General features: G+C 35.8%; 1 protein-coding gene across 1 annotated transcript in view; it reads left to right on the top strand.

Moving 5' to 3' along the window:
- The first annotated feature begins 7,222 nt into the window (after window positions 1-7,222).
- LOC142167789 (protein VERNALIZATION 3-like) overlaps window positions 7,223-27,289 on the top strand; it is a 319,167-nt gene continuing 299,100 nt past the window's right edge. The window contains exon 1 of the mRNA XM_075227686.1: window positions 7,223-7,470. Within this exon, the coding sequence (XP_075083787.1) occupies window positions 7,273-7,470 (198 nt within the window). The 5' untranslated portion in view covers window positions 7,223-7,272. The remainder of the gene's footprint in view (window positions 7,471-27,289) is intronic.

The following is a 27,289-nucleotide window of genomic DNA, read 5'->3' as shown; positions in this document are numbered from 1 at the left end:
GACACCACTGAAAATGAAGAAACATTCAGATCATTGCCAAAATTATTCTCAATGTCGTTCCATTAAAAAGCTTTGAATTCGATATTCATATTTTTAGATTTTGTGGTTTATTAAGATTGGATATTCTTGCAAATGATTGAGAATATGCTTTGCAGTTTATATCTAAATTTTGAGGGAGATTAGTTAAGTATATAGTTGGTTTTAGATGAAATTTCATATTGAAACACAAAAAGAAGAACTTGCAGGAATTGTATGATAATTATCAGAGGTGGATCCAAGATTTAAACTCTATGGGTTCAACTTTTAAGATTTTTGACATTGAACCCATTATATTTTTAAAGTTATGGGTTCAAACCTATTATTTTCGCAATTTTAATAAATTTTTACACATAAATTTCTATTTAGCGTCGAAAGTTATGGGTTCATATGAATCCATAACTACCACGCTGAATTCGCTTCTAATAATTATATCATAATTGTATCATAATTATATTTGAATTGTATCAGATACATCATACATCAATGCCTAAAACATAATTGTATTATACTTGTATCACAATTGTGTCTAACTTGTATATGGTACATTAACAACTTGTTTGGATGGTTGTTACCCATTGTATTGTATCGTATTATTACTTTAAATACAATGTTTGTTTTGATTGTTACTTAAATTTTATTGTATCGTATCGTTAAATCCGTCGTTACATAACGTCTAAATGTACCACTTTATGTAACGGCCGATCTGGTGTGGTCGCGCCCTTATCTTGTCTTTTTATCTCAATCTCACCCTTCATTATTATTAAATAATTTTATTTTATCATTTACCATACTTTTTTATATAGTAATTTTATCATGTGTCATAATTTTTCTTTATAATATTGCAAGTTTATTGTTTATATTGCTGGTGTGTGATATCATGAAACGGTGGCAAACGACACAATCTATCCAAACATTGTATTTATCAAACGATACAATACAATACAATACAGTACGATACGATACATTATGAAACGATACGTAATAATTATCCAAACAAGTTGTAATACCCAAAACAATACCTGATGCAATACTAATAAATTAATATACGATTATCATATATTTGTGATACAAAATATGAAATTCGTCATGAACTCACAATTGCTCGTAACAATATATAATGAATATACAATTATCATATATTTGTAATACAATTCCTACAATATTTATGATACATATACAATTATAATACAATCGCAAATGGATTTCTGAAAAATTGAGATACATTTGTAATCTTCATCTTTTTCAAGTTTCAATCACAACTCTACACTAAAAATTTAACATAATAGTATTATAATTGTTTTGGGTATTAATTTATCAGATACAAGTCACATATAATTTTGATACAGTTGTGATACAATTCTAAAACAAATATGATACAAATATCATATAATTCAGATTTTTTACCTATCATTGAAGAGAGCAGCTACAAATTGAAGTTCAAACCCATAAGATTTTAGTGAAGAGATAGCAATTTGGGAAGATTGCTATAAAAAAAAGTTATATAAATCAAGAATGCAGAGAATGATATAGTTGAACGAGTTAACTTAAGAAGAAGGATCCATCAGACTTTTGTTAATGTATAAAATATAAATCAAGTGGACCACTTTCAATAGAAAATAAATGCTAGGATAAAAGGAATAATTCATTATTTTACAATTACCTTAGAATACTCGGACTTTTAGAAAGTTGAAGCAATAAACAAGTTGGGCAATTGTGAGATACTATGATTATCTATACTATATTAAAATCAGGAAGGCGCTTAGCGAAATATCGTTCGTTTTTTTACCCTTTTAAAGTAGAGCTTATATTATACAGCATAGTTATTTTATTATTTTTTTAATATTTAATAATAGTGATTTAATTAACTCCCTATTATTTAGGAATAGTCATTATTTTATTATTCCTTTAATATTTATAATATTTATTTTCAATTCCTTTCAATTCTAGAATTTCAAATCGCTTTCAATTCGTACAAAGAAAGTTTCTTTCACTTTCAACTTCATCTATATTTAGGAGTCTTTATATTTTGCCCTTTTCGAATTAGGGCTTTCTTTAATTAAAGAGTCAAAAAAATAATTAATTTTTCTTTAATAGGAAAACCTCGCAATTATCATTCCAAAATTAGGTTCAGACAAGTGAGACTTGCTCAGTTGGTAAAAGTACATTCACTCACGACCGTTAGGTCTTGGGTTCGAGTCACGCTGGAGGGGAAGTGTGAAAACACTATAGATCCTCTTAATTTGGGAGGGGTTTAAAAAAAAAAGAAAAAATATTAGGATCCTTAACAAATTAAAAACTCGAAAAATGTTATGTTATGTTTATCATGACATTTTTGTTTAATAAGTATGAATATTCATTCAAGATTATCAATACAACAAAATAATAAAAATAAAATAACATCTTAATATTACTTTTTATGTGGCTTTTAAAATTTTGTATTCATGACTAGAGGTACTTTCGTATTTATATATAGCAAAACTTGCTAAATTAATAAAAATTAGTTGACCTAAATCGGGGTTATGTTGAAGCATTGTGCTATTAAGATTTCTGTTTTTCGTGCATAATATCTTAATATTTCACAATTAATGGTTGTGTTCAAACAATATAATTTAGCATTTTTATGAGATAATTAGAAGCTTAAATATGAGTAGGATGTTTGATACAGAAAAAGAATCACAAAAATCATAATGATGGTTGTCGAACAAGTTTTATTTTACAAGATCTAATGACATCCTTAGGAGGTACTCTTCATTATTATTGTTATTTAATTATTTTTCTAATATTTGAAATTTTGACTATAATTAAATCAATGGTTAAATTTTTGACATAATTTAAAAAATTGACTCTTAGTTATTAAATTGTTATATAAATTATTTTCTTATTCGTTGTAATTTTGAGAATTAGTTATATAAATCAAAATTTAATCGATCAATAAAGTTCGTAGAATTTAAACAAGCATCATTTGTAGTGAGTACAAGTTTTGGTAACTGAAAAACAAACATGAATCCTTATGAAATTGATTTGATATAACTATAAAACTATAAATTTTCTTAAGTTGGGTGTAATGATTAATGACCGAGAACTTCCTTTTTTTTTTTTGCAGTTTTTCTTTATTGGATTAGCTATATATGGTAAATACTTTTTATTTTTTGGATTTTACTCTTTATTTTATAACTCAATTTTTTTTATACTTATACTTATTGTGATAGGGTACACGTGCAACGCGCGTACCCTAAGACTAGTTTGATATGAAGCTATAAGCTGCACTTTTGGTAAGTAGTACTCGTTTGAAGACTTTTTGAAGGAAAAAAATCGTGATTGTAGGGGATAATTTAGCCGATAGATGTGGGAAATTTGGGGGTACAGTTTAATTCCTAAATTTAAGGATTCCTTCTTTTATCATGATTTTGTATACAAGTAATAAATACGGATACACAATATAATTTTAAGGAATCCAAAGAAAAGTGATAAATGTGTTTTCAATATATATATAGTATAGGTAGGTAACTTCGTATCCATACCTCCTAATTAGCTGGAATAATAGAAGAAATTTTTACCCTTTTCCTCTCACAATTTTTGGCTTCATTAATTAAAACCCCAATAAATAAAGAAAACATTTTGATTATGTCTCTTATCCCTTGGAAGTTGGAATCTAGAGGTCTTTTAGGCATTTGTGGTGATAAAGATGACACGTGGACATCTTTTTTTTTTTTTTCCTCCTCTTTCCCATCTATATTATTCAAAAGATTTATAGAATAGCATATGTGGTTATAAAGAAGGCATATGCATCCATTTTCAAGTTTTAACTTTAAAAAAATCGTAGAAAAGCAAGTATATCTTCTACTATTCTAAACTACTTTTTGGGCTAAGCAACCCCAATATGTTAGTCAAGCAATCATTTTCTATGAATCTTGCATTGGGCTGATTTACTTTATAGATTTTGACTCTATAATGAGTTAGTGAAACTATAGCTCTTGGAAAATTATTCCTTTGGGAGAAAGTTAGATTTTTATCTATGTTTGTTCATATCATTTCTATTATCTATTATTTATATTTATATTTATACTTATATAGAAGAGAGAAGGGGAGGTCGACCAAGGGCATTATGGTCATTTCAAAAATATAACTGCATTGTTTGCTTGTATAATAGGCTCAAAAGCTTGGTTGTGGCCTGTGAGTTCCTAATGACCGAGAAAACCAAAAGTAACGTTGCTTCTTTAAAAAATATAAGTATTTTTAACTAGAAAAATTATTTGTTAGGTAATTTTAATAATTTAAATGTTCATTTGATTAAAAACATACTGTGGTAACATACATTTATATATAAGAATTCTATTATCTCCTTAAGAAAAATTATTTTATTTGTTTTATGTACTGAGTATTTTTGGTAAAGAATATTAAAAAAAGTGGCAATAATTTATGTAGATTTTATTAAGATGTTCTTATATTAATATCATTTGATATCATTTTATACAAATTCTCATTAAATTGCAATTTCAATTGGAACACTTTATAAAATCAGGGAAAACATATTTAAGAATAAAATATTATTTCAAGTCCCTTTTTTATTAAAAGGATATTGAAATTTGTTCAAATTATACAAAAATAATTCCCTCTATAAAACATGATTTGAGAATATTCTAAACAAAAAAATTAAGACAACTAATTTGGGAAATTGTTTTCTGTATTATATATTAGGCATCATGAGAAGTATCATTATGTTGGATTATACTTCTTCCTATATAATCAAAGTTAGTTGGGTACTTCCTCTGTGTTTAATAAAGAATTTAACATTATATAAATTTTAAAATACATAAATATAAAATTAACTATTTTTAAAAAATGCTCAACAAATAATTATAGTAAAGAAAGTGGTACTACACCCTAGAGTATCTCAATCATATCAAATGAAACTAGAAAAAAAAAACTGTGATAGAAAAATTTATTTATTTTTAATGAATTATTCAGATATGTCTTTAAACTAGAACAAAATACAAGTTTACTTATTATTATTATTTTTTCAATAAATTAAAATCACGATTATTATTTCAAAGAACAAAAAACATTTTTGCATCAACCATTTGGAAATAAAATTAATATATTTTATTATTCAAATTTTGATTAATATAAAAAGCAAAGCAATGCATTAACACAATTGAAAATACTAAAAGAGTACAACTATATATTATTTAATTTAAACAATGAGAAAGTACATTACGACTTATTTTTCAACTCACTTTTTAATTATTTTTTTATAATCAATTTTAAGTTTGGTGGTGCAGAACTATTTTTTAAAAAAAGAAGTGTAAAACCTATATAGAAATACTCTAACTTGTACTTGAAGTATTTTGTTATAATAAAATGTCAGACTTCGACAGTATTACAAAATGATTGGTATAGTAATATGATTTCAAAAAAACTAAAAATGCACACAACACAAAAGATAAAAAAAATAATACTTGTAAACATGAATCTATTAGTTATCATCCTATTTTCTTTCTTCTTTCCTTAAAGGAGAATAAAGTGTGTAATTAGCATTAGAGCAAGAAATATTAAAAGTAAGAAAACAATAAAAATGAGGTCTTTTTTCAATTTTAGTCTGCGTCAGAATTACATTTGATAGCCGAAAATGTGTATAAAATTTATATAATTTTTGTATATAACATGTAATATATATGTAATATATATATACACAAAATGTACAAAGAATATATATTTTTTCGATTATTGTTTTGAGAGTGGCTATACAATATCTTTTAAAAACAAAAAGCAACAATTAGGCCCGTGCATCGCACATGGACGTTAGCTAGTTTGCTTATAAAATATTAGACCATTAACGTTAATTTTCTCATAAGATTTTTTGTTTGTTCAAAAAGAATATTTAGATCGCAATCTAAAAGGTTCATCAATTGCAAGAAGAATAAAAAGAAAGTTATTTACTAAACAAAGTGATACGAAAAAAGGGATACCCGATGATTAATAGTGTAATTTGCTCATTCATCATCTTTCAGACCCCAAACATACAATAGGTTAAGAGAGGCCTAGATGTAGATGTCGTATTTTCTAACAACGCTCGGATCATAATAATCACATATATTTAAGATATAATTAAATAAATAAAAATATATTCTCTTACAATTTAACCTTTAAAAAAAGATGACCACACAAATCTTTAGAGCTCAGATCATAATAATCACATTTATAATACTATGATCACATAAATCATCTTTGTTTTTGGTTTCGAGGGGCGTTATATAGTTATAGTGATCCTCATTATTTAACAAAATTTCGAACAATTAGTAAAAGTAAAACGCAGAGAAGAAATTAAGGTGCCTTGATAAACTCAGAGGGAAAAGGGATGAGGACCCAATGCGATTAAACCAAAAAATTTAACTTTGGCGGTTACAAATTATAAAAGTAATAATATATATCACTTAATTATCGTTAAACAATAAAATCCGACTGAGATACACATGTTTATCATTGAGCAGCTTCGCGTAAATATCGGTAAATACCAGGGCGAATATTTTACTGGATGAGTGTCATTTATGTTACCGTATCTTTACACAAATAGCCGGCCGGATTTATTATTTATTTTTTAGTCGGTATACATACATTATATATTGATTATATATGGTTATATACATATTATACATGAATTATATATACTCCCTCCGGTCTACAATAAATGACTATTTTACCTTTGGCACACCCATTAAGAAAATACAAACTCCTAAAAAAAGATATATTCACTAAATTAATTTTAATTAATTGTTACCTTGACATATTGGAATATGTAAAATAACGGCAAATTTTGGAAAAATAAAATTTGTTCCTTCTTAATTATGTAAATGGATATTTATTTTGGATCAAAATAAAAAAAATAAAAATAAAATAGTCACTTATCGTGGATCGGAGGAGAGATTATTATACATCCACCTAATATTTTAGTTAATTCTTCTTTGAGGAGGCCGTTATTACAATAATCCATGCATGGCTAAAGGGTCTGTTTATTTTCTTATAACTTGTAGTTGTCAAACAAAGCTATACAAACCTACAATTGAGCAGAATATGTTTTTTCCATTAGAGAAAAGCTTCAAAAAGTTTAGATTCTTGAGATGGTAAAGAAAGACATAAATAGCAATAGCTAGCTCCTCCTATAGTCATGAACAGTATTAGCTCATGCAAGAAAAACAATTGAGCTAAATTTGTAAAACTTTCCACACCATTAAAATGTCAAGACTAGATCCTTTAATAGTATCTGGTGTAATAGGAGATGTATTGGATTCATTCACAAGGTCTGTAGACTTTAGTGCTGTTTACAATAATACGGAGCAGGTCTACAATGGCTGTGGATTGAGGCCTTCACAAGTTGTCAACCAACCTAGGGTTGATATTGGAGGAGATGATCTTCACACTTTTTACACTCTGGTAAACTTCTTTTCTTTCTTCTTCATGTTTGTCTCTTCTTCTTTTTCTGGAGTTTTGAAACGACGGTCAAGTTATTACCATGTAACCTATATAGATCGCGAGTTTAAAAGGACAACCTAGTGCACAAGGCATCCCGCGTCCATGCAGTTCTTTTGTTTTTTCTTTTTTTTCGGGAGTCTTGAAACGACGGTAAAATTGTTTACCTAACCTATATGGATTGTGAGAGTTTGAGCTATGAAATTAGTTACCGATCCTTGTGCCAGGATAACACCTAGCTCCTTGGGGTGTGAGCCCAGATTGTACATTTTTTTTTGTCTCTTCTTCCTTATACTAGCTACTCCATAAGTGAATATAGTACTCATTTTGCTCCAATTTATGTGTCGTACTTTTCTTTTTAGTTTGTTTCCAAAAGAATGTCGTACTTTCTTATTTAAAAATAATTTATACACTAATATATTGTATAATTTTTGTATATAAAATGTATCTTATATTTTTTGGTGTACCCCTAAAATATGTTTAGTGTATTCTATGTGTTTTAGAGTATCCAAAGTATATATATTGTTCTACGATATATAAAAAGTGTATATATTATTCTGCAATGCATAAGAAGTGTATATATTATTTTATAATGTATAAAAAGTGTATATACACTTTATACTAGTATAAAATATGTATATTGTGTGTACAATGTATACATCACCATCTTCTTTTTCTTCTTATATCATATTTCTTTTTAGATTAGATCAATAAAAAATTTAGGCTCTTAGTAAAAGATAAAAAAATTTATAATTTATGTGTAATAGGAAGAGTTTGAAAGTTGCAGAGGTGAAAGTGCTCAAATTTTATCCAAAAAAAAAAAAAAAAAAGGAGATGAAAGTGTTCAAAACTTAAAAAATTAATGATTTTTCGTGTGTCATAACAAACAAAACAAAACAAAACAAAACAAAACAAAAAATCCTAAAACCTAAAAGGAACGTTTTTATGGACGTAAAAGGAATTGAATAAAAAACTAAGGTTCCCAATGCAAAAGGAAGTTCAAACTAATGTAAATAGTGTTTTCAGATACTTTACAAAAAGATTAGGTGGCCGCTGGTTTTTTAGTTGCAATTGCTAGCCCTTGTAATTGGTTTTGGGCTATGAATTATATGGTGTATTTTGTGCCTACTGATTGTCATTAGTTTTTTTCGGATGGCTAGAAGTGATAATTGCTCTTCTATTTTAGTATTTTTGTTAAAACTTTGAGGCCAAAGAGAATTGAACCGACACTTCCCTTTGCAAAAATATCCAATTACACAATTGGACCAAGGCTTTCATTTCAACTTATGGAAAAATGATATTAGATAATACTTATTTATTTAAATACGACCCCGCTAACAAAAATTCTATGTATACCCCACTATCTTCTTAGACGCAAAACCAAAATCTTAAATTTAAGGTGAAAATATCATATCTATCCAACATAGCGCTTTAATTCGTTGTCCTCTATTTCTTCGAGCCTTTAATTTTCAGCACATGGGTTTTCAAAGACCATTTTTTTCTTAACTAGTTGGTTTTCGTATAATAAATGTTTTTCACAAATGTTTGACTTCATTTATTGTTGTGTAAGTATGAATGGGATAATTAAAAAAAGATAGAATATGCTACTTGTTGTTCTTTTTATCGTCATTAGAACAATGAATGTAGTAATTCATTTATTAAATAGAATAAAGGCACGATATCCTTGTCACTCACACATATGACCCTTTTAAGAATATTATGAAATATCCAACTATGGAATACCAGCAAATTAATAATACCGTAGGTCACACCCCTTTTTTCACTTTACCAACCCTCTAAAATGAATAAAAGTGCGTTTAAAGCTCAAAAGGTTTTCATTTAAAAAGTGACGAAAGAATGTGTTTCAAAGGATTTTTCTGAGTCGCCACTGGTTTCGGTGTCAAGTCACTGTTTAAAAAATGAATTTTCCTTTTGAAAATATATTTAGACTCTAAAACTGACTGCACCAGAGATTCCAAGTAAGGAGGTTCATTTGACCCGAAGAGAAGATACTACGCATTTTTCAAGTCCCGTGAAAGTCACAATTGCATGATCTAGTTGACTTTCAAAAATACTTTAAATTGAGGCAAAACACACAAAATTAAAATAAACACAAAAAAAGTTAGAGGTTGTCCTTACCTAAACAAAGGAAAGTGAAAAATAAAAAAAATTAAAGACCTAAACTAACCTACACTATACTTACTCCACGATATCGGTCGTAACCTCCAATTATATGATTCTATAGGGCATTCCCGTCGCAGCCTCCAATTATATGATTCTATAGGGCATTCTTGGGATAACATAATAAACTAAGGAACAACCTCAACTACAATATAAAATTCTAAAGTTTGCCTAGCAAAGTATTTCGGCTTAAGCATGCCCCTATGACTAATTAATTAAATAAAATAATAAAACGATTAAGCCCAATTGTTATGCAGGATCTATGGTTGAAGTCCAATTCTAAAGTTTAATGTCACTGTGAGACCCACTAAATATTTACCCAACCGATGATCCATTTGGCTCAAACAATACCGACTATACAAATCAATTCAACATTACCCACACAAAATAATTAAGAAAACACAGAGTTCAAACATCAACTTTTCTTAGCATTAAAAATCCATTTAAGCTCTAAAATTACAAGCATAACAAAAGATAAATCAAATTGCAAACTCACGTGAAATTCATATCATAAGAGCGCATTCAGGGAAGACGACACAAATTCACTCACACAATAACAAACAATGAACAGGTTTGAAGGATAAGAGTTAGAAATGGACCTCAATGTCAAGAATTCTTTAAATTGTGCTTTTCGTATTTCCTCTCGATGTGAAGGTGAGGTCCTCTCTTGAAATGTGCACAGTCACTCTCCCACTCCCCTTCTGTTGTGAAAATGTTTGACCCCACCATTAAAATGAATCAAAAAATATTCCTTTTGCTTGTGCGCACGTGTAGGGCCAAGTTTGTTGGAATAAGAATCCATCCAAAATTAGAGGTAACGTTCCAATTTGCTTCCTATTTTAGTTCTTTTCTCTTTCTTTTTTTTTGGTTTCATCTTTTATGAACAAAATTAAGAGTAAATATAATAATAATTGAGAGCACGTGATTTTTGCCCGACTAAAATATTTCTAGAAAAATTCACAAATAGAGTTTTTCTGAATTGTTTTAGTTTTTACAGAATTTGTAGGATTTTTAGTTAATTGTTGCTTGCATTTAGTTGCATATTTAACATTTTAAAATCATGAAAAAAATTACCAAAATGTCTAAAGTATTTCATGCATAACATTTTAGGTCTTAATTGCATTTAGGATTTAATTACATAAGTTAATTTCATTATTAAACAGAAAATCACAAAAATATGGGTCATTTTTATATTTTAGCTTTTAATTATAAATTAGTAATTTTTCTTTCATTAGTTTAAATTAATTAATTATTTAAATGGTAAAATAGCTAACTAAGTTTATTTCTACAAGTTATATTCATTTAGGACTTAATTTAGGGTTTTAATTAATTTTATTAGGATTTAAAATCAAGAAAAAACAAAAAAAAGAACAAGAAAGTCAATGATTTTTATATCTATTAGGTTATTGCTATTAATCAGACTTGGAAGCCCATACCTAGTTTGGTTACTAAATGTAAAATACAAAAGTCTTGGAGGGTAGTTTAGGATAGGAGTTTTAAGGAATTTGAGGAAGTTTCTAGAATAGGGACAACTGACCCAATTTTGTTAAGAAAACAAAAGATGCTGAAATAGATATAACCAGATAAGAGGGACAGCCGTAAAAAAATTAGTTAGGAAAGATTCTTTTTTCTCTTAATTTTAGGGAGTGCACGTGGGAGGGGGCTGAAAGGAATTTTCCCCATAAAAGAGACATTCTCTCTTCATTTTGGGAGGTGGGGGTGGGGGATCTAAAAAAGAGAACACCAGAGATGGACGACCTAGAGCTAAGAAAGGCAACGACTTCTCATCTTCTTCTCCTCAAGAACCGACCCCCACCCTTGAAAAACAAAACCTAGCAGCTGCGTCTTCATTCTCGGAATTTACAAAATAAACACACGCACAAAAAAATATGCTGCTTTTCAATTTTTGTTCAAGTTTAAAAAAAATATAGAAACAAAGATACCTTTGTTCTTCATTTGTCATCTTGATTTTATGAAAACCATGGATTGTGTTTAATCAAGCTGAGGTCCTTTCGAGTTGTTCATCGCTGCTATTGTTTGGCTAAGAGCTGAGCTCCAAATTGTAGTTACTGCTTCTCCTTCAGAGTCAGAGACCCATTTTCTCTCATTTGTTTGTTGTGGCCAGTTCCCTTGGAAATCCATTTTTGTATTGAATCAAATATTGGAGAAGGCTTCATCTGAATTTCTTTTAAAGGTGCCATTTCTCACTTTGATTTCCTACTGTTTCGTTGGATTAGATAATTGATGAACTTTCCTATTCCTTATTATGATTACTGATTAGTTTCCCCTCTGTCCATACTTATATATATTGTTTTGCATGTATATGTGAGTGTCGCTTTATTTACCTATATTATGTTGTTGTTGGAAGATTTTTCTTGACTTTGAGCATTTGAATGGTATTAGTCAAATTTTGTTTGTTTACTGAAGTAAGGTTGAGTGATCAAATATATTTTGTTGCCTAATGTGAATATAATGGTTTGGACTGGTTCGAAATAAAATCCAACCAGTTTCGGTCAAGTTTGAGAGTCATCATGTATGAACGCCTAAAAACTTACTGGAAGTTATCATATTAAGTTGGTGTAGGAATTAAAGTTTGGGAGATTCTTTGTAATATGAATAGCATTGTGATAATCACCCAAATTGTTGCCACAATGACTTTATAAATAACTTGATTATTCATAGTTAGGTTTTATTCTTTGGAGTGTCTTATTTGTATTTTAAATTTGCAAACATGCTGCTGAACTGAAAGAGATTATGGTTCTGACATTGCTATGTTTTGAGTATGATGATTCCATTCGTTATTTCCTAAATGACATCCCCTGCGCGAAATGAAAGTCCACGTCTTTTTAAGTATTCTGCAAAAATTGTCAACCATTTCAAATGGTAAAGCTAAGGAGTTAAATTTTTGGCTAATTTCCTTGCTTTTCTCTGTTCAAATTTATTACTTGATCCACATTAAATTCCATAATCTATGCCCTTTCACAACAACCTCAAATTTAGGGAATTTTTTTAAAATTATTAACACTCGTAGTTTGTTGTAGGCGCGATTAATAAATCATTGTGGTCATGGGTACAGTTCACGTGGCATGGTAAAGAGCATGGTCACAATACATAATTTCCAATTCGGGTGTGCATTTCATGTGACCCGGCCATAACTTCGAATAATAATAAAAATAAGCATGTCGTCAATCGCGGGTGCATTTCATGTGGCGCGGTTTGCGACGTGTGTCAAAACGACAAGTGTACGACATCGTGACTTGTTCCAGAAATAATTCCATAAATAATTAAAAGCGGTCTAGAAGATAAAAATGTACACTAGTTTTTAAAATATGTATTAAATCAGATAATTAGGCCAATTATTAATAGTTGAGCGACCGTGCTAAAACCACGGAACTCAGGAGTGCCTCACACCTTCTCCCGGGTTAACAGAATTCCTTACCCGGTCTTCTGTGTTCGCAGACCATAAATAGAGTCAAATTTCCTCGATTTGGGATTTAAAATAAATTGGTGACTTGGGACACCATAAATTATCCCAAGTGGCGACTCTGAAATAAATAAATAATCTTAATTTCGATTAATGTCACTTAAATTGGAAAAACTCCCCTATCCCCCTCGGGAAAAAGAGGTGTGACAGCTCTGGCGACTCTGCTGGGGATCGAACCCAGAATCTCTGGTTCAGGGTTCAGAATTCGAGCTTAGAATAACTGTTATACTTGTTTTTTGTCTATTATCTGATTTTTACGTGTTTGAGCTTAATGTGCTCTATGCCACTTTTTACCGCTTTGATATTGTTTGAACTGTATATAAACTGCTACGAAACCCTCCTTCTCTCTGAGTCTTCTAAATCTTCTGGGGAGCCTGCGCTTCGCGTGACTTCTTTTCTGTTAGAGTCATATCCTAATTTTAGAACGAGGTTCAGACAAGTTGCAAAGCCGGTGAAGCTTCTGTATTCCCGGTACGCTGCCTCCCCGGCTCGAGTTGTCCGCTCGGGTAAGCCAGGTCTAGAACAATACACCCAGGATTTAAAACGTAGAATAACACAGCCTCATGCCGGATCCCTAGTAGGTACGTTTGCTTGCATCACGTGCATTTGACTTAGGGGACTCAACACAGGGGTTGGGTCCGTCTAGGATAGGTGCACTCGAAAATTAAAAGACCGTCCTGATGCATTCTTTACGTGCTACTTGTGCATTAATTTGCTTGGCTTGTATGTTGACCGGCTTCTAGAGTAAGGAAAGAAAATTAAGAAAAAAAGAAAAAATCAAGAGTGAGGTAGGATAGAAAAATGCACGGTTTTGATAATCCCGATATTCAAAAATCCCGTTACTCTGCCAAAGTTTCAAAAAAAAAAAGAAAAAAAAATCATTTCAAAACAAATCATATCTTTCTGTGCATCAAGATGGACCGAACTACGCAGGTTTGATTCTCACCTGATGTGAGATACGTAGGCAACCCTCATCGGGTCCGGCCCCTTTTTGCAAAAAATAACCAGAAAATTTTAAAATGCGTTATTTTGTCATAAATAAATTTAAGGGATGTCACTTTCTGTCCAAATAGCCAGAAACGTTCCGACGGGACGCAGGTAGTTTGTTTTACCAGAATAGCCACCTATGGCTCTTTTCCTAATTTTAGCCACTTAGCAAGCACAACTTTAAAATCTTCATTTCTGAAGGTCTGAAGGGCCGTTATTTGCAAAGGTGGCCTTGAGTTGTTTGAGTTTTATTTTGTACAAAAATCTTTCTTTTGGGGTCAAAAATCAAAAATCACTTGTTTTTAACCAGTCGCCTTAAATAAAATGTGCAGGATGAGCACTGTTGAAAATATACCTTTTTGAGTCGTAGACGAGATTCCACTAGGACTCCATATATGGTGGGACGTCCTGGGGGAGGTCAGCAAGCGTTCTGTGATAAAGGCTTTAGGTGGGCTCACTGGTTTTCTGGAAATTAAACCAAGGGTTGATATAATCGAAGCTTTGATACCGTTTTGGGACCCGACACACAATGTTTTCCACTTCTCTGATTTCGAGTTGACCCCTACACTAGAGGAGATAGCAGGTTATGTTGGTTTCGAAGGAAAGTTAAGGTATCAATATCCAGTAGCACCAAGAACTATAACCCCTCATAAGTTTTTGGACCTCCTCAGTATTAGCCGGCAGGGTAAAGATGAAAATTTAGCCGGAGGATTCTGCACATTCCGTTTCTTATACAGCCGGTATGGGGACCCCCACGGATTTGAGGCTCCGGACACTGGTTTGAATCATCAGGGAAATAAAGACAAATGGGAAGCACGCAGGGGTTTGGCCTTTGTGGTGGCATTTTTAGGCACTCTGATATGCCCAAGGAGTGACAGACATATAGAATTGGGGCTCGCAGGAGTGGCCAACTTTATGGTCAAAAAGGCCAATGGCACTATCATACCGATGATTCTCGCAAAAATTTACCGAGCTTTAACCACTTGTCGAGCCGGGACAAAGTTTTTTGAGGGTTGCAACTTGCTTTTACAAATGTGGTTAGTAGAACATCTTTGTCATCGCCCAGGTTACATGAACTACGGTCTGACCGGACTCAATTGCATCGAAGAATATGAAAATCGAGTAAACGGTCATGAGTTGCCAGAAGGTACTGAGGCATGGTTCGCGTATTTGGGTTCTTTAAACTCAAATCGAATTGAGTGGACTTTCGGTTGGCTTCCGGTCGATGAAGTTATTTATATGTCCGCCGGAGTGTGCTTTCTTTTATTAATAGGTCTTCGGAGTATTCATCCATATTCCCCGCATCGGGTCCTACGCCAATTGGGCAGATACCAAACAGTCCCCTATGACGAAAATTTGAGTCCACAGGTTATTGAACTATGCCCAAAAGCCACATTTCCAGAAGAAAGGGTTCGCCAGATTTGGCACCAATGTAGGCTCCTGGAACCATAGTCTCAAGTACGAGATTTGTCCATGGGAGAAGTAGGATCCAACTACGCCACATGGTATGGTAAAAGAAGCCGGGTCGATCAAGATCCAGAACAAACCGCCAAAAGGCCCCATGTCCAGCAATTCACTGATGGAGCAAGAGAGCAATGGGTTTGGTTAGCTAAAGAAAAGGAATACCGGACTACTATAAACAAACTAGAAGAACAAATTGAAAAAATTAAATTTGATAGTAGTTTGCAGGCAGCCGAAGATGAAGGGGAAAAGAAGAGGTTGACTAGGGAAAATGAAGCCCTTCGAGCCCAAATCCAGAGAATGAAAATAGCCGCTGAGACACCGGTAAGAAGTGAGAGAGATGAGAAAATTATAACCAACCTAAGGCGGAAAGTGCATGATTATGGTTTTGACTTGACAAAGGCCGAAAGGGACTTGTTAAATGCTCAAGCAAAGTTGACCAAAAGTGCGGAAGAACATGCTAGATTAGCCCACCAGTTGAAGCAGAAATATGACAAAGAAGTAGCAATTTTACAGAAAAAGTTGGTTGCCTTGGAAAATGAAATGGTCAAGCAAATAAAGGATTTCAAGACAGAAAGAGAGCATTTCTATGCATTGATTTACCAACTACAAGAAAGCATGCAACAGTTACAAGACCAAAATAACACAGATACACAAGTGTTAGAGGCTCGGGCCCAACAGATTGGACGTTTGCTTCAAGAAAAGGGTGTCATCAGAATGAGGATTAAAGAGATAGCTGATTATGTTGTAATGAAATGCCATGAATGTGAAGACATGACCAAGTCTATATTTTTTGCTTCTGTAATGACATTCGTTCGACAGGTGATGGTTGACCTAGACCACCTTCAAGAAGATATTGCCCGTAGGCCCGTGCGGAGACCGGCTGATGTACCAGTGGAGGCTCTTATGTATTTTTGATTTTTTAGTTAGTTTTTGAGTCTGTATTTTACTTTCCTCGAGTTTTGTTCATCCTTGTCAAGGCTGCTTATTGCTTTATTTCGAGTATGTAGATTTTTCTTTTGTAGTCATCACTACTTTTAAGTCCTTGTAATAGAAAATACAAAAAGATGTCTTTTATTAATGAAATATTGAAAAAAATCATTTCGTATTTATTTCCCTGAACTACGTAATAATCTGATTCATGCGGCGTCATGATACGTAGGCAATCTCCATAGGATTCGATCATAGTCTTAAAAGAAAATAGAGAAAAGAAAACAAACCAAAAGAAAAAGAGAGAGGAAGAGAAAAAATGAGGGAAGAAAGAAAAGAGGGGCCAAACAAAAGAAAAAAAGAGAATGAGAATTGAAAGAGCGAAACACAGCAAAAGGAGAGAGGAAAAAATCAGGATTCGAAATTTGGGAAAAGAGCCGGGATGAAGCACATAAGCCGTCGCAAAGCATTTAGAAACGTTTAACTGCTCAGGTGCATTGCATCCCCAATATGCGATTCCCTATCTGTTAAATGCTTCAAAACTGATCAAGTTATTGTGTGCATAGAGACAGGTTCTATTTAGGTGGTTAGCTTGTTGGCATCCTGGCAAGTCACCCCTATAATACCAGATCAAAGCGCAAGGCAGTCATGACTAGCAAAGAGTCGAACACGGGTGTTGTTGACCCGCCGAGGGAGATTGTAGAATCAGAGTCTGAATTGAAAGAGGAGGTCCACAGGTTGAAGCGTCAAATGGCTGAAATGTATCAAGCCTGGATCAAGGGGCATCCTCCACTTTCATTACCCGCTAACTACACAGAAAATCCCATTTTCATCCCACCACTGGCACAAGCCCAGAATCCCACTACTGTTGATCTTTCCCCTCAGCATGCACCAGGTTTTACCCCTTTCTACCACTACCCCAGCACCTCGTCCCAAACTTTCCATGCTCCACCAGCCAAAACAACCGCATACCCGGCTCCGATATCTGCTCCTGTTTTTGTAGCCCCTCCGTGAGCTACCCTCCACCGATCTTCTAGTGAACCCGCATTCCAAGCTCCAGATACCCAATATTATGCTCCGGAACCAACTTTCAAAGTCACGGATCCTTATTCCTACACCCCTCACTTTGAACCTCCTGTTGAAACTGAGAAACCATCCCGGAACGTGGAGCAGGATGAGATATTCAGGAAAGTGAAGAGTCTAGAACAATCTTTGAAGAACATGCAAGGCATAGGAAGCCAAGTAAGTGTGGCTTACAAGGATTTATGCTTATTCCCTGATGTCCAACTACCCGCTAGGTTCAAGATGCCCAAGTTTGACCTGTACGAGGGACATGGAGATCCCGTGGCCCATTTGAGAGGCTTTTGTAGCAAGATGAGAGGCGCTGGTGGGAAAGACGAATTATTAATGGCATATTTTAGTCAGAGTCTGAGTGGGGCGGCTTTGGAATGGTACACCCGCCAAGACGCTAGCAGGTGGTACACATGGGACGACTTGGCTCAGGCCTTTGCTCGAAACTTTCAGTACAATATAGACATTATCCCGGATCGCCTATCTTTGACCAAGGTAGAGAAGAAGCCCAGTGAGAGCTTTAGGGAATATGGTTTTAGATGGAGAGAACAAGCTGCACGGGTCAATCCTCCAATGGAAGAAGATGAGATGGTCGAGTACTTTCTTCAAGCCTTAGAACCTACTTATTTTGGCCATTTGATCTCAGCCATAGGTAAGTCCTTCAACGATGTGGTAAAGATGGGAGGAATGGTGGAAGAGGGACTCAAGTCAGGCAAGATCATGAGCTACTCCGCCATAAAAGCAACCACACAAGCAATTCAAAGTGGCACCGAAAGCCTGTTAGGTAAAAAGAAGAAAGATGATGTCGCTATGTTTGTCTCTAGATCAGGGCGTGGCCCAAGGGGTTCGCCTCACCAGTACACCCAAACTCGACCCCAACCTCAAGCCTACACCCAAGCTCCATATAATCCATCCCAACATTATTTCCCACCGCAAGACCCTCAATATTCAGTCAGACCACCCCAATACCATGTTCACCATGCATAGTCATATGCGCAACCCCCTCCTTACCCGCAATGGCGTGCTCCAACTCCACAAAATCCTTATCCACCCCCACAACCATACCGAAACCCTACTGGTCCAAGCTTTCGATCGAGGCCGGATTATAGAAAAGAGAGGCAGCAGCGGAAAGAAACCTTTACCCCTCTTGGAGAGTCGTATACCAGTTTGTTTCAAAGGTTGAGGCAGTTGGACGTTTTGAGGCTGATTGAGCCAAAGACACCAAATCCACCTCCAAGGAACCTTGATTATTCCCTCAGATGCGCATATTATTCTGATGCCCCAAGGCATGACACAGAGAAGTGTTGGCATTTGAAGAGGGCGATCCACGAGCTTATTGATACAAATCAAATTGTGGTCCAAAGCCCGGAGGCGCCAAACATAAACCAAAATCCTTTGCCGGCTCATGCATAGACACATATGATTGAGATAGTTCATGAGGATGGGGAGCCCAAGAATCCTTCCAAGTCTGTCATGATGATCCGGGCTAGCGAAAGTAATCCATTTAAAGCTCTAGATTTTGCAAAAGCAATGCCCTTGACAGTTAAAGGGGTGTCGGAGAAGCTAAGCACGCTCGACGTGAAGCCATCTGTATTGGTTGTGAAAGGGCCTCCGATTGATGTTGAAGCGAACCAGGAAAAGCAAAAAATGATTGTACCAGGGGTCCCGGGCAAGCCTTTCATAATCGTGGAAGGAGATCGTATTACCCCCGTTATTATTAAGCCAGTGACCCAGTTACCAATGGTTGACATAAAGGCCGTCCTGTGGAATTACAAATAGGTGATAGTAACATATAAAGGGAAAGAAGTAGAGGAAGAAGTCAATGAAACCGGAAGACTGACTCGTTCTGGGAGATGTTTTACCCAAAGGAACTGAGGAAAGCCAAGCCATTCAAGGATGTCCACATCCCAGTAAAGAAGCCGGTCACCGAAGAAGAGGCTGAAGAGTTCCTGAAAAAGATGAAAATGCAAGACTATTCCATTGTAGAGCAATTAAGGAAAACACCAGCTCAGATCTCTCTTTTGTCTTTACTGATACATTCAGATGAACACTGCAAAGCCCTGATGAAGATTTTGAATGAGGCCCATATTCCTGATAAGATCACGGTAAACCACTTGGAAAAGATTGCTAACAAGATTTTCGAAGCAAACAAGATCACTTTCTCAAATGATGAACTTCCTATGGAGGGTACAAAGCACAACCGAGCTCTTTATCTCACAGTGAAATGCGAGGATTCTACTGTCTCAAGGGTACTGGTTGATAACGGTTCTAGTGCAAATATCTGCCCTCTGTCCACTTTGCAAAAGTTAAAGATCGGCACTAAAAGGATCCACATGAACAATGTATGTGTTCGAGGCTTTGATGGAGGAGGGAAAGATTCTGTTGGTGATATAATGCTCGAATTGTCAATAGGGCCAGTTGAGTTCACTATGGAGTTCCAAGTGCTAGATGTGGTTGTCTCTTATAACTTGTTGTTGGGCAGGCCCTGGATACATGCTGCCAAGGCAATCCCGTCTTCTTTGCATCAAATGGTAAAGTTTGAATGGGACAAGTAGGAAATAGTTGTGCACGGTGATGAGAACTTATCTGCTTACAATGACACAATTGTTCCATTTATTGAAGTTGAAGATGATAAAGGTCCTTGGGTTTACCAAACGTTTGAAATAGTGTCTGTCAAGAAGATTCCTGAAGGAGAATGCATTCCAGGTCCAAAGCTACCCTCCGCGTCCGTCATGGTAGCAAATGAAATGTTAAAGAATGGTTTTGTGCCGGGCAAAGGCCTGGGTTCATCTCTGTAGGGTATTGCACATCCGGTGTGTCCACGTGAAAGTTTCGGTACATTTGGTTTGCGATTCACACTCATAGGGAAGGACATGAAAAAGGCTAAAAATTTGAAAAGAAAGGCATGGTCACTTCCTAAGCCTGTTCCACATATCTCCAAGTCTTTTGTCAAGCCAGGGGTCGCAAAACGCCCAATATCAGCGGTCCCAAAACCTGTGGTCGACTTTGATGAAGAGTTGATCAAGAGGTTCCAGAGTCTGTTTGATGAGGTTAATATGGTAGAAATCGGGGAAGGTTCCAGTAATGCCGACGTGCAACTCGTTGGGCCAAATGTGAAGCTTAGCAATTGGAAAGCTACTCCTCTCCCCACCCGGAAGGAGTTTTGGTAGTTTGCTTTGTTTTTCTTTCTGTTAACTGGGTTATTCCAGGGTTGTAATCCAGATTTTTTTTTTGCTTGTTTTGATGTACAAACCCTCCTATCCTTTTATTTTCAATGAAATGCAATTTTCTGTTTTCCATTATTCCTGATAGCGTTTCATTTTTGTTTTGTTTCTTTTTTTTTGTACAGTTCTTTTTATGCTGGTTTCAATGACATGACATGCATGAGGAATTTTCAGCCAAATCTTAAAAGACAATCTAATTCCGAAACAACAATCCAAGAGGTAGAGTGTGATGATGAAACAGAATATGATGAAGAAGCAGTATTTCAGGAAATCAGTAGAGAACTAAATCACTTTGAAGAAAAACCCAAGCCTAATTTGAATGAAACTGAAGCAATCAATTTAGGAGATCAAGATAATCTCAGGGAAACCAAGATAAGTGTGCATCTGGAACCACAAATCAAGGAAGAAATAATCAAAGCACTGTTTGAATATAAAGATATTTTTGCATGGTCGTATGACGACATGCCGGGTTTGAGCACTGATTTGGTAGTTCATAAATTGCCAACTGATCCGGCATTCCCTCCAATCAAGATAAAGTTAAGGAAGTTTAAGACTGATATGAGTGTGAAGATCAAAGAAGAAATCACAAAGCAGCTTGACGCAAAGGTCATTCGGGTCACTCGATATCCCACTTGGTTAGCTAATGTCGTGCCAGTACCAAAGAAGGATGGTAAGACCAGGGTCTGTGTTGATTATCGTGATCTCAATAAGGCAAGTCCAAAAGATAACTTTCCATTGCCGAACATCCATATTCTGATCGACAATTGTGCCAAGCATGAGATTGGGTCTTTTGTGGATTGCTACGCAGGATATCACCAGATCCTGATGGATGAGGAAGATGCAGAAAAGACAGCATTCATCACACCATGGGGGATATACTGCTACCGGGTAATACCATTTGGTTTGAAGAATGCTGGGGCAACTTACATAAGGGCAATGACTACCATATTTCATGACATGATACACAAAGAAATTGAGGTTTATGTAGATGATGTGATCATAAAGTCAAAGAAGCAGTTCGACCATGTTGGAGACTTGAGAAAGTTTTTCCAAAGGCTCCGCAGGTACAACCTCAAGCTCAATCCGGCAAATGTGCATTTGGTGTCCCGTCCGGGAAACTGTTGGGATTCATAGTCAGTTGACGCGGTATTGAGTTGGACCCATCAAAGATCAAAGCCATCCAAGAATTACCACCACCAAAGAACAAAACCGACGTAATGAGCCTTCTCGGAAGGTTAAACTATATTAGCAGGTTTATTGCTCAACTCACGACAACTTGTGTGCCCATCTTTAAATTGCTGAAGAAGAATGCTGCGGTTAAGTGGACTGATGAGTGTCAGGAAGTATTTGATAAGATGAAGAGTTACCTGTCAAACCCACCTGTGCTGGTCCCGCCAGAACCTGGGAGACCTTTAATTCTCTATTTGACGGTATTGGATAATTCTTTCGGTTGTGTGTTGGGTCAACACGACATCACGGGCAAGAAAGAGCAAGCCATTTATTATCTCAGCAAGAAGTTCACTCCTTATGAGGTTAAGTATACTCTTCTTGAAAGGACATGTTGCGCCCTGACTTGGGTGGCATAAAAGTTGAAGCATTATCTGTCATCCTACACTACTTACCTCATTTCTCGCATGGATCCTCTAAAGTATATCTTTCAGAAGCCTATGCCCACAGGAAGATTGGCAAAGTGGCAGATTTTACTCACAGAGTTTGACATCATCTATGTGACTCGGACCGCGATGAAAGCCCAAGCCCTGGCTGATCACTTGGCCGAGAATCCGATGGATGAAGAATATGAGCCACTGAGGACTTATTTTCCTGATGAAGAAGTGATGTATGTTGACGAGGCTGATCATGATGAAAAGCCAGGTTGGAAACTCTTCTTTGATGGAGCTGCTAACATGAAAGGTGTCGGAATAGGGGTTGTACTCATTTCTGAAACAAGGCATCACTACCCCGTAACAGCTCAACTTCGATTTTATTGCACTAACAACATGGCTGAATACGAGGCATGCATTCTGGGTTTGAGGCTAGCTATAGACATGGGAGTTCAAGAAATATTGGTTTTGGGAGATTCAGATTTGTTGGTTCACCAGATTCAGGGAGAATGGGAGACTCGTGATTTGAAGCTCATACCGTATCGACAATGTCTGCATGATCTTTGTCAACGATTCAGGTCAGTAGAATTCAGGAATATTCCTAGGATTCATAATGAGATTGCCGACGCCTTGGATACTCTAGCGTCAATGTTACACCATCTGGATAAGACTTACGTCGACCCTCTGCATATCCAAATCCATGATCAGCATGCCTATTGCAATGTGGTTGAGGAGGAACTTGATGGTGAGCCTTGGTTCCATGATGTCAAGGAATACATCAAATCGGGGGTATATCCGGTACATGCCACAGGCGATCAAAAGAGAACCATTCGACGTCTGGCTAGTGGATTTTTCTTAAGTGGGGGAATATTGTACAAGAGAACTCCAGATCTAGGATTACTAAGGTGTATAGATGCTAAACAAGCCTCGACTATCATGGCCGAAGTGCATTCCGGGGTTTGCGGGCCACATATGAGTGGGTATGTCTTGGTGAAGAAGATTCTTCGAGCAGGTTATTATTGGCTCACCATGGAACGAGATTGCATCAGCTTCGTTCGCAAATGTCATCAATGCCAGGTGCACGGTGATTTGATTCATTCCCCGCTATCTGAGTTGCACACAATGTCTGCACCTTGGCCCTTAGTTGTTTGGGGCATGGATGTCATTGGACCAATTGAGCCGGCAGCTTCAAACGGGCATAGGTTTATTCTGGTGGCTATTAATTACTTTACCAAGTGGGTCGAAGCTGTAACTTTCAAGTCCGTGACCAAGAAGGCGGTGGTAGATTTTGTTCATTCAAACATTATTTGCCGGTTCGGAATTCCCAAGGTAATCATCACAGATAATGCTGCTAACCTCAACAGTCATTTGATGAAAGAGGTATGCCAACAGTTCAAGATTATGCGTCGAAACTCCACTCCGTATCGTCCTAAGGCAAATGGAGCTGTTGAGGCTGCTAACAAGAACATAAAGAAGATACTTCGTAAGATGGTGTAAGGTTCCAGGCAATGGCATGAAAAGTTACCTTTTGCTTTACTGGGTTATCGCACTACTGTTCGCACTTCAATAGGTGCAACTCCCTATTTGCTGGTATATGGAACCGAGGCAGTTATACCTGCGAAAGTTGAGATTCCATCCCTGCGAATCGTTGTTATAGCTGAAATTGATGATGATGAGTGGGTCAAAACCCGGCTAGAGCAATTGAGTTTGATTGATGAAAAAAGATTGGCAACAGTATGTCATGGTCAATTGTATAAGAAAAGAATGGCAAGAACATACAACAAGAAGGTGCGTCCCCCTAAAATTTGAAGTGGGTCAGCTGGTATTGAAACGCATCCTTCCACATCAGGCTGAAGCTAAAGGCAAGTTCGCCCCAAACTGGAAGGGGGCGTTCATTGTGACAAAGGTGTTGCCCAATGGTGCTTTGTATTTAACAAACATAGAAGATAAATGTGTGGATATGGCTATCAATTCTGATGCAGTCCAGAGATATTATGTATGATTTCTTTGCTTATCTTCAATCGCATTTTGTACTAGGCATGTTCAAGTTGGAATGACGAAGATATTTTATTCTGCTATCCCAAACACTTTTATCATTTATTACCCCTTTTTGAGCCTTATTTATTTTCTTTCATACCCCTCTTTTGGAATCAGAAGCAGAGTTAGAAATATAAAAGAAAAGAAAAAAAAGAAGGAAAATAAAGGCAAAAGAAAGAAAAGAGAAAAGAAAGGAGAAAAAGAAAATTAAAAGCAAAAACAAAATAACTTTTACTAGTTTGAACTACGTTCGACCTGATTCCTTTTAAGGATACGTAGGTAGCCTTACACGGTTCGGTCCCATCAAAATAAAAATTTAAAATTCCCCAGATTCGAAGAAACTGGGGTAGAAGTTTTAGTTAAAAAAGAAGAAGAAGATTTGATTCCAAAAGTTGTAATTTCGAACCCCTTCACCTTAAATTATTTTGAGCCTTCATGCCACCCTTTCTTTCTAACCCTATCCAAAACCTACACTAGTCCAAAGAAAGACCTTCTGATCAACTTTGAGGATGCCAAGTCAAGTGAGATGGAGGTACGATTTACATCATGGGTAGCACCTTTGTTCATGGGCACAAGGAAAAGTGAATAAATGAGAGAGTCTTATTGGTGAAAACCCTCACGGGCACTATAGGACGATGGCGAGTCGAGAGAAAATTCAAATAAGAGAGTCTTATTGGTGAAAACCCTTATGGACACTGTAAGGCGACAGTGAGTTGAGAGAGGAGCCAATGAGAGAGACTTGCTGGTGAAAACCCCTCGGGACATTACAAGCCGAATGGGGTTCATGACTTTACAGAGAAATTGAATTATGGAAACCCTGGTTTTGAAGTATGAAGACATGGCATGAACTGAAATGTGATTAGTTGGATGGATTAGGCTGATCAATCCGAAATGCATGTCATGATCATTGGAGCCAGTTGTTTCATTCAGATAAGTCTCTTTTCCATTTTTCTTCAAATAGTCATCTCTGTTTTTTTTCTTTTTTTTAATTCCTAATTCTCGAAGTCACTTCGCTTCGTTTCTTTTGGGTCTATTTTTCTAAGTCTCTGTCAAATTAGCCTTTTGTCAAGAAAGCAAGAAAGGATTTCAAAGCTCATTACCAGCTTTTTATTTGCACCAAGTGAAATTCGGCCAGGCACATCACAAGGGACATGATTTAGAATGAGCAATGCGGTGATAACTGAAGTTCAGGTGGTCAAGTGATTCATGAATTTGTAGGAAATGCAAGGTTCAACAGTTGTCAGAATGAAAGTGCCATATGACGAGTTGAGTGTAAGGGATTCAAGTCATTCAGAGGTTTTATGGTCGAGGTCCGATCAAAAGGTCAAACAATTCTTCGTAGCCCGAAACAGCTAATCAAAATGAAGCGGGGTAGTGACAGAAGCAGACACTTTCAGCAAGTATGCCACAAACTAACCGCCACATTTTCAAACTGACAAAATTTTCTTTGTTTTAAGCAGGGGAAAGAAATTTTGTTTGGTTTGCCAAGAATCCACCATGAGAAAGCATGCTCCAGATAAGTTCAGTTTTAAGTTTTCAGGACCCTCCTGGATAATAGGATTTAATTTCCAATTTTCAGGACCCTCCTCGATAATGGGATTTAATTTCAAGTTTTCAGGACCCTCATGGATAATGGAATCTAGTTTTAAGTTTTTAGGACCCTCCTGGATAATAGGATGCAACTAACAAGCAATGAATATTTCTGGTACAAACTGGGGCAGAAAATTTTCTCTGTTTTGTCTATGTTGTTGTGATAGCAGGCGCCCACCTGGAGAACGAGGGAATTTATTTCAAGTCTTAAGTCATCAGGCGCCCACCTGGAGAACGAGGGAATTTATTTTAAATTTTAAGTCATCAGGCTCCCACCTGGAGAATGAGGGAATTTATTTTAAGTTTCAAAGTCATCAGGCGCCCACCTGGAGAACGAGGGAATTCTTTTCAAGTTAAAGTCAGTCGCAGACGCCCACCTAGAGAACGAGGGAATTCATTTCAACTTTCAAAGTCATCAGGCGCCCACCTGGAGAACGAGGGAATTCATTTCAAGTTAAAGTCAGTCGAATTCGCCCACTTGGAGAATGAGAGAATTTATTTTAAATTTTAAGTCATCAGGCTCCCACCTGGAGAACGAGGGAATTTATTTTAAGTTTCAAGTCATCAGGCACCCACCTGGAAAATGAGGGAATTCACTTCAAGTTTTAAGTTATCAGGTGCCCACCTGGAGAACGAGGGAATTTATTTCAAGTTTTAAGTCATCAGGCTCCCACCTGGAGAACGAGGGAATTTATTTTAAGTTTCAAGTCATCAGGCGCCCACCTGAAGAACGAGGGAATTCATCTTAAGTGTTAAGTCAACATCAGGCGCCCACCTGAAGAATGAGGGAATGTATTTCACGTTTTAAGTCAACATCAGACACCTACCTGGAGAATGAGGGAAGTTATTTCAAGTTCAAGTTAGAGGTGACAGAAGCTCGACTCAAGAATGCGAGTCGTTAGTTCGAGATGCACAACAGAACTATAGAAGATTCAAGATCAAGTTCCTAAAGATCTATAGATTGGAATCCTGTAACTCATAGCTGATAGACTTTCTTAGTTTCTTTTCATCTTGATTTTGGTGTAATAAGGAGTTCATCAAGCAATAGCAGCAGTAACAACAGTGAAATCACCGTTTCTCGGTAGGCCCAGCTACCGAAACTTCCAGAACTACACTAACTTGATTCCTTTATAGCCGAGGATATGTAGGCAACCTGCGAAGCAAGGTTCGGTCAAACGTTTTTAAAATGCTTCCGATGGAGTATCTAAACGGTCAAA

The sequence above is a fragment of the Nicotiana tabacum genome, chromosome 13 (assembly GCF_000715075.1).
Source record: "Nicotiana tabacum cultivar K326 chromosome 13, ASM71507v2, whole genome shotgun sequence".
In the NCBI taxonomy this organism is placed as follows: Eukaryota; Viridiplantae; Streptophyta; class Magnoliopsida; order Solanales; family Solanaceae; genus Nicotiana; species Nicotiana tabacum.
Note: the sequence above shows the minus strand (reverse complement) of the source record. Positions and strands in the feature narration are given on the sequence as shown.